Genomic DNA, 8,032 nt, shown 5'->3' on the forward strand with positions numbered 1-8,032 from the left:
GCCTTGAGTAGAAAAAGAGACAGAGGGCTGGGAAGGTGGCTCAGTGGTAGAGCGCTTGCCTTGCATGCATGAGGCCCTGGGTTCGATTCCTCAAAAAGAAAAAAGCCGGAAGTGGCGCTGTGGCTCAAGTGCTAGAGCGCTAGCCTTGAGCTGAAGAGCTGAGGGACAGCGCCCAGGCCCAGAGTTCAGGCCCCACAACTGGACTCCCCCCCCCAAAAAAAAAAGAAAGAGAGACAGAGACAAGACCTTGAGTTCAAGTCCCAGTACTGGCAACACATACATACATACATATGTATATTTTATTATATCACACAAATATATGTAAGAGCCGGGCGCTGGTGGCTCACGCCTGTAATCCTAGCTACTCAGGAGGCTGAGATCTGAGGATCGCGGTTCAAAGCCAGCCCGGGCATGTAAGACCGTGAGACTCCTATCTCCAATAAAACCACCAGAAAACCGGAAGTGGCGCTGTAGCTCAAGTGGTAGAGCGCTCGCCTTGAGCTGAAGAGCTGAGGGACAGCGCCCAGGCCCAGAGTTCAAGCCCCATGACCGACAAAAAAAAAAAATATATATATATATATATATGTAAGCTATGTATGTCTGGCACAGAGTAAATGCTCAGTAACCCTGTGAGGTTTTGTGCGGATTCAGTTAAATGATGTGAGTGCTCACTTGGTGTATAGTAGATGCTCAATAAATATCCTATGATGCCAGGTGTGTACTCTAGACGGCCAGTTCCTGCCCTGTTTCCTCTTTCTGGGTGAATTGCCAGATATGATTGAACTACTTGGAGAGGTGGGGACACAGAAAATGTCAGAGTCAGGGCGTGGCCAGGTGGTTGAGGGAAACAGGGAAAGGCACAAGAGGCCATGGGTGGAAAAAAAAATCATCATTTCACACGGATCACAGCCCTCCCTCCTCTGGGAGGCGTCAGGAGGGGACCACAGCATACATAATGGCAACTCTTCCTTCCCCTCCCACACAGGGCACCGCTTCATAGGTTTAGAGGATCTCACTGAGTTTATTTGGGGAAAGCAAAAGAGGGGGGAAGGAAGTTCCACTTGCTGGAGCACACACACACAGAAGCACTGCGGCTCAGATGTTGACACCATCAGTTTAGGCTCACCAGATCTCAGAGTCAGGTATGAATCTTTAAAAATGAGGAAACACAGGCTATGGAGAAGAATTGGAAAAGGGGAGGGACCTACACCCCACCTATCAAATCCTGCCAACCTTTTCTTTCTCTCCACGCTCCCCTCCTCCCCAAGAGCCAGCATCCCATTGCCATTCCTGCTTATTTCCTTCCCTCTCTAGTTTACCTGTTCATCTGGGGTAGGTGTCACCTGTTACTCCAGGCCCCCATGTGACCCCCTCCTCCCCACGCTGGTTCTGGTCCGGTGGGATTATCCATGTTCTCATAAGAATCTGCATCTGGGTAGGGCCCGAAACCGGTAAGACATAGATAGGGCTGGATAGAGGCTGAGAGGGAAATCAGCCCAGAGGCTACCTAAGCACAAAGACAGAAGTACCCACCTTCCTCATGGTTAGGACCAGGCCGAAGCAAGCGGAGCTGGGGGGCTGCATACAGGATTCCTCTCATGTCCTCATAGGACTGTGACCCTGCTTGGGCTGGGGATAGAGAAGCTAGTCTGGGGACCTGGGGAAGGGGACTTCCACCTAGCATAAGGAAGAGGTCTGAGGATGTGGGAAGGTAGAGGCTTGCCTACCTATGTTGAACCAGAGGAGTGATTAGACCAGCACTGAACTGGGGTGTTGGTGAGTTGGAGAACCAGGGCCAGGTATGATTAGATGATAGCCAGGATCAGAGAAAGGGTCAAGAACAGAATTAGAAGTCAAAGACACAGTGGTGCTATGGCTCAAGTGGTAGAGCACTAGCCTTGAGCAAAAACAGCTCAGGGACAGTGCCCAGGCCTTGAGTTCAAGCCCAAGGACTGGCCAAAAAAAAAAAAAAAAAGAATCAAACCTAAAATCTGCACTGGAGACACTGAGATAAGAGGATTGCAAGTTCAAAGTCAGCCTGGGCAAAAGAGTGAGTTTCAGGCCAGCAAGACCCTGACTCAAAACAGAACAAAACCCACCAAAGAAATGAAAATTCAGGGTCAAGGTCTGGCTTGGGTTTGGGGTCAGAGTCATCAGTTCAAGGTGGGGCCTCGGGTCACAGGTGAGAGAAAGATCAAGCGGGTCCTAAGCATCTCTCACCAAGGGAAGTCGCATCTCTGCTGGGGTTCCAGGCAGACCCGTGGGGGCTCAGGAGGTCTGGAAGAGGAAGAGGGGAGTCACCATTCCTGCCGGACCAGCTGGCTTCATCAGGATTCTAACCTTACACCTACTTGCCGTCCTGGTGACTGGCTGGACCAGCTCTTCATCTGCATTCTCATAGGAATCGACTGTGGAAGAAGAATGGGAGCACTGGGAACCATTCGTGGCAGCTAGAGACCTCACAGAGACGCAGGTATCTCCTGGCCTTCCCCCCCACCCCGCAAGAGCCCCCAAATTACCATTGGAGAAGGAGTCCTCATCCTCAGGACCTAAGGGCTCCTCCTCAGGGTTCTCATAGCCGCTGCCATCTGGTGGATAAGGAGGAGTGTCCATGGGGGACCGGGGCCCTGCCCACAGCCGGGCAGGTGTGAAGACCCCTGGGGAGAGGGACAGTCTTACCCTGGGAGATCTGGTCCTGTCCCCCGAGGTTGGAGTCATTCTCATAGGCCTCCTCACTGTCTGGCTCCTCGTAGGCTTCCCCTTCCTCTTCTTCCAGTTCTGGGTTTGGGAGACAGAGTAGAGGAACTGAGTCACAGCACTCTTCCAGCCCAAGTCCAATCCTTCTACTACACACCCTCCAAGTGAGGAACTGTCCCCTCATTTACCCGCTTCAGGGAGGTTTCGGGACTCCCTGGTACCAGCCTCCTGAGTGTCACTGCTGGGGTTTCCATAAGATCCGGTGACGCCCCCCAGGCTTGCGGCCCAACGCTGGACGCGTCCTGGCAAGAGCAGTGTTGGAAAGGGGTATCAGATGGCGCTGTGGGTCAAGTGGTAGAGCGCTAGCCTTGAGAAGAAGAAGAGCTGAGGGACAGCGCCTAGGCCCCAAAATTCAAGGAGAGAGAGAGAGGGAGAAAGAGAAGGAGAGATGGGTAGGGATGCTCTGGGTTTGGAATACCTGGTCCTGAACCTTTAAGGGGTGTCAGATCGAAATCTGGGGCTTTATTCTCAAATTATGTGCCCCACCTGAAGTTAAGGCTCTGAGTGCTGGGGGCGGGGCTACGAGGCCAAGGGCAAAACTTGTTCTAGGAGCGGAGCCACGCCGGGTCTCCAATCAGGGGATTGGAGCTGGTCTCCAATCAGGGGATTGGAGCTGGTCTCCAATCAGGGGATTGGCGGGATGAGCTTAATAGGCGGAGCTCTAATGCAGGGGCGGAGCTACAGGCTGGACGGGCTGGCTTGGGTAGGAGGCCTCAGGAAACATCTTACCTGGGCCAGAGCCTAGAGTGGGAAGGGACAGCACGTTCCCATACTGATTCTGAGTCCCATTTCCCGGGGGAGGTGTCACTTTGTAGAATCTGGCGGGAGAAAGGAAGGTGCACTGTGAGGCTAGAGTTAGAAAGGACTCGGGGACACACTCAAGATTGAGTCTTGCCCCCAGAGGTTAGTTGTCAAGGTGACCAGATCTGTGATGCAGTGGCCTCCAGAGAAGAAAATGGGATCACTCCAAGGACATCTTAGCAGAGAAAGTGAACTTTGGAACTAGGCTTTGACGGTGGGCAGGATTTCCAGCCCACCCCCAAAAAACCACCTGGTAAGGAAATTGTAAGTGCAGAGCATGTAGGGAGGGACGGGTTGGGGTGCCCTGAGGCATTACCTACCTCCTGGTGGGGTCAGTCATTCGTTTTATCTTCCTTCTCTGGATCAGGACTGCAGAGATTAAAGAGTGATCAGCAGAGGCCCTTGCTGACAGGGGAAGGGTTTGAGAGGTGCTAGGGAGAGTGCTTGATCAATGGAGATGGCCAACTGGAGCCCAAGCAGTTGGGAAGTTTGAGGGGCATGAGATGAGTTAAGGGACAGGGTGTGGGACATGCAAAGAGGAATGAAAGGGTAGAAAATGGTTGCGAGACCGGCCAATGTGGGCTTATCCTAAGGAAGTAGAGTAGGATTTGGGCAAACTCATGACTCACCTCTTTGAAGATGAAGAAAAGCCACCAGAGAACTCAGGCACATAAAGAGATAAACCAGAGTCACAACTGGAACTATCCAGCCACCTGACTTCAGCATCCAGCGCCATACTGCTAAGGAGAAGTTGTCATGAGACCAATTCTCAGGCTGCATCCTACTCAACCTCAAGAACTCAAGAGAAGCTGGTGCTGGTGCTTGTAATCCTAACTACTCGGGAAGCTGAGATCTGAGACTCAAGGCTCCAAAACACCTGGCAGCCGGGCGCTGGTGGCTCACGCCTGTCATCCTAGCTACTCAGGAGGCTGAGATGTGAGGATCACAGTTCAAAGCCAGCCCAGGCAGGAAAGTCCCTGAGACTCTTAATCTCCAATAAACCACTCAGAAAACCAGAAGTGGCACTGTGGGTCAAGTGGTAGAGCACTAGCCTTGAGCTGAAGAGCTGAGGGACAGAATCCAGGCCCAGAGTTCAAGTCCCATGACCCAAAACAAAACAAACAAAGCAATCTGGCAGACAACTCTCAGACTCTTGTCTCCAATTAATGGAAGTGGAACTCTGGCCACGAGCAAAAGGCAAGCAAGAGCAGGAGGCCCTGAGTTGAAACCTCAGTACCAGCAAAAGCAGGGGGGAGGGAGAGAGAGAGAGAGAGAGACAGAGAGGGGGGGCAGGGGTATAAAGAGGATTCAGGGCTCCAACAGTGAGGAGAAAGAGAGGAAGACCACACCAAAGCTGGCAGGAAGTAACATCCAATGGCAGGAAAGGACACAGAAAAATGGGTTCTCAGAAGCAAGGAGAAAAGAGTTGGAGTCTGTGTTCAGTGTAACAGTTAGGAGCTGGGGGGAAAGGGGGGGTACTCCTCAGGCTGATCCCTGTGAATCACATCAAAAAGCATCCAGTTCCTCTAGTGCCCCACACAGATGGCTCACAATACAGACAAACTCTACCTGGCTGGGCTGTGACCTTCAGGTGCATCTGCTTGGTCAGGCTGCCACAAAGACAATAATAAGTACCAGCATCTTTAGCTGTGACCTGGGGAAGCACAAGATGAGGCCCCCGGAGCCATAGGTCTCTGGTGGGGGGATGTTCCCCCAGGCTTAGGTTCAGCAATGGGATGTTAGACTTCTCAGGGCGTACATAGGTCCAGGAGACAGGGGCTCTGGCTACAGGGGCAGGGGGAACTCCACAGGATAGCAAGAGTGTAGAGCCAGGGGCCACAGTGAAGTCTGGGGGCAGGAAAGAAACAAGGGAAAGGGAATGTCAGACTTGGGGTGTCTTTCCCCTAAACCCTCAATTTCCTGTCACCATCCCTCCTTCCTCATTTCCACTTCTTGGCAGATCTCCAGCTGTCACCTTACCTCGGTTGAAGCTCTGGTTCCGTGTGCCCCTTGGTGGGTCACACACAGGCTCTGTCCTCCAGATCTTGGCATGGTCTTCTGCCCACACATACAGCAAGGAACTGATGGGTTGATCAGAAGAGAGTCTGGGGTCCCCTGAGGACCTGTTCTCTAGGCCACAGCCTAGATCACCGAAGTCTGAAGCATTCCAACGGAACAGCTCCCCTGAGAAGAGACCCAGAACCACAAAGAGAGAAGGAAAGAGATAAGACACCCAGAAAGGCAGAGAAAATGGGCTGGGAAGGTGGCTCAGTGGTAGAGTGCTTGCCTCGCATGCATGAGTACCTGGGTTCGATTCCTCAGCACCACATAAGCAGAAAAAGCTGCAAGTGGTGCTGTGGCTCAAGTGGTAGAGTGCTAAGCCTTGAGCTAAAGAGCTGAGGGACAGCACCCAGGCCCAGAGTTCAAGCCCCACAATGGGCCAAAAAAAAAAAAAAGGCAGAGAAAAATCGAGACCAGAGACTCAAAGCAAAAGAGATATAAGAACTTGAGTCAGGATGTTCCAGGAGTCTGTTACTTAGGGCCAACTCCTTGCTGGTACTTTGCCCCCTTCCACCCCTCCATTTGGCCATTGGACCATGGTAGGTCCTGTCATCCCAACCAGTGACCAGGCCCAGCCCAGCCCAGCCCTCACCGCTGCCATTCACGCTCACGGTCCAGCCAGGCTGCCAGCTGTCCTGGGATGGAGGGCCTGACTTGCACAGGTAGAAGCCTCCCATCTTCTCTGAGATGTTGAAGATGTGAAGCAAGGTGCTCGCAGGCCCCACCCAGATGCCCAGGCCTGGTAACCTCAGGCTCAGCTCTAAGAAGGGTATAGACTCGTTCCCCCGATACCAGGCCAGCTGCTCAAAGTGGGTGTCTGGGGGACTCTGGAAACAGGGCAGCACAGCATCGTCTCCCTCTGTAGGGAGAGAGAGAGGGAAAGAGAGAGAGAGAGAGGCCACAGGCCCCTCCCTTCTTATAAATCAAAGACCCCACCAGGAAAGAGTATATGATCCCGGAGTCCTTCTCTGAACTTTACAAATGGAGGCGCAGAGACTGCAAGCTACTCAGCGAAAGCCACCCAGAACCAACCCAGGTTTCCAGCCCCGACTCCTTCCCCTTCGGTTTTTTGAACATACCTTCCACCTCCACCAGCACTGGTTTCTGGGGCCTGATTCCTGAGAGGGTGAGGAGAAGGAGGAAGGAGAGGAGGAGAGGCCGTGGCATGGTGGCCAGGCTCCCCGGGGCTCTGGCTTCCCTGCGCAGGGGATGCTGGGGCCGGCAGGGACCTTGGTGGGCAGTGAACCATGGGTGACTGTGGGGGTGGCAGGGCCGTCCCCCAGCAAGAAAGGAGATGTCACACCCTAGGCCTCCTTCTCCAGATACCCCCTCCAGACCCACTAAGCTTGCCTCTGCCCCACGACACAGTTTTATTTTCATACCAGCACTTATCCCCTGTGGAATATATGACTGCTTCCCTGTTAGCAAGGAGCCCTGGGGCAGAGGGGACGGCGGGCCCCTCAGTGTTCACAGGGCTCAGTGTGTAGCAAGGGTTTTGTTTGTTTGTGGTGCAAGTACTGATGCTTGAATTCAGGTTCAGGGTATTGGTCCCTCCATTTCCATCTTGGTGGTAGTTAATTGGAGATAAAGAGTTTCACAGGGGTTGGAGGCCTAGTTCAGGTGGTAGGGTACCAGCCAATGAACAAAAGTGTGAGATACCAAATTTGAGTTCTGGTCTCATATTTAAAAGAGAGAGGGGGGAGAGAGAATTTCAAGGACTTTCCTGACAAACCTGGATCCTCAAGCCAGGAGCTGGTAGCTCATGCCTGTAATCTTAGCTACTCAGAAGGCTGAGATCTGAGGATCTGCAAGACTCTTATTTCCAATTAACTACAGAAGTGGCGCTGTGGCTCAAGAGGTAGAGTGATAGCATTGAGCAAAAGCAGCTCAGGGACAGTGCCGAGTTCAAGCCCCAGAACCCGCAAAGCAAAACAAAAGCTTTGATCCTCATATCTCAGCCTTCGATAGGTATGAGCCAAAGGTGTGTGGCTACATGGGATTTTTAGTCTAGCACCCAGCACATAGTAGACCATCAGTTAATGTTTAAGAGCTCAAGTCAGCCTGCCTGGGTTTAAAACCCTGAATGAGCTTCTTTATCAACTAAAGGTGATAGGAGAACCCGAATATTATTCTGGAGATAAACCAGATTGTTCTGGGAGGGGTAGGCAGGTGTTTAAGAAGGCAAGAACAACTCTCCCTCTTTTGCAGTGGTCATTAGAAATGACTAATGAGGGCTGGGAAGGTGGCTCAGTGGTAGAGTGCTTGCCTTGCATGCATGAGGCCCTGGGTTCGATTCCTCAGCACCACATAAGCAGAAAAATAAAAAGCCGGAAGTGGCGCTGTGGCTCAAGTGGTAGAGCGCTCACCTTGAGCTGAAGAGCTGAGGGACAGCGCCCAGGCCCAGAGTTCAAGC

At 52.5% G+C, this 8,032-nt stretch overlaps 1 protein-coding gene across 1 annotated transcript; it reads right to left on the reverse strand.

The window, feature by feature from the left end:
- Positions 1–1,001: 1,001 nt before the first annotated feature.
- On the reverse strand, positions 1,002–6,832 carry Cd19 (CD19 molecule). Its single transcript, XM_013011703.1, has 15 exons — positions 6,699–6,832; positions 6,212–6,478; positions 5,539–5,742; positions 5,128–5,406; positions 4,188–4,295; positions 3,879–3,927; positions 3,487–3,575; positions 2,886–2,999; positions 2,680–2,778; positions 2,520–2,588; positions 2,352–2,408; positions 2,221–2,277; positions 1,534–1,620; positions 1,344–1,431; positions 1,002–1,150 (listed from the first exon to the last, which is right to left on the reverse strand). Exons 1-15 carry the CDS (start codon positions 6,784–6,786, stop codon positions 1,123–1,125), a joined length of 1,683 nt encoding a protein of 560 aa, XP_012867157.1. The 5' UTR covers positions 6,787–6,832; the 3' UTR covers positions 1,002–1,122.
- Between the last annotated feature and the right edge of the window lie 1,200 nt (positions 6,833–8,032).

The sequence above is a fragment of the Dipodomys ordii genome, unplaced genomic scaffold (assembly GCF_000151885.1).
Source record: "Dipodomys ordii isolate 6190 unplaced genomic scaffold, Dord_2.0 Scaffold14, whole genome shotgun sequence".
NCBI lineage: Eukaryota > Metazoa > Chordata > Mammalia > Rodentia > Heteromyidae > Dipodomys > Dipodomys ordii.

Bases quoted from the DNA above. Each gene is read 5' to 3' on its own strand.
- Cd19 (XM_013011703.1), bottom strand. From the start codon at position 6,786: ATGCCACGGCCTCTCCTCCTCTCCTTCCTCCTTCTCCTCACCCTCTCA. The intron at 5,407-5,538 runs GTAAGGTGACAG...TCCTGCCCCCAG, and splicing joins GAACCAGAGCTTCAACCGAG to ACTTCACTGTGGCCCCTGGC. The intron at 3,576-3,878 runs GTAGGTAATGCC...TTCTCCCGCCAG, and splicing joins ATGACTGACCCCACCAGGAG to ATTCTACAAAGTGACACCTC.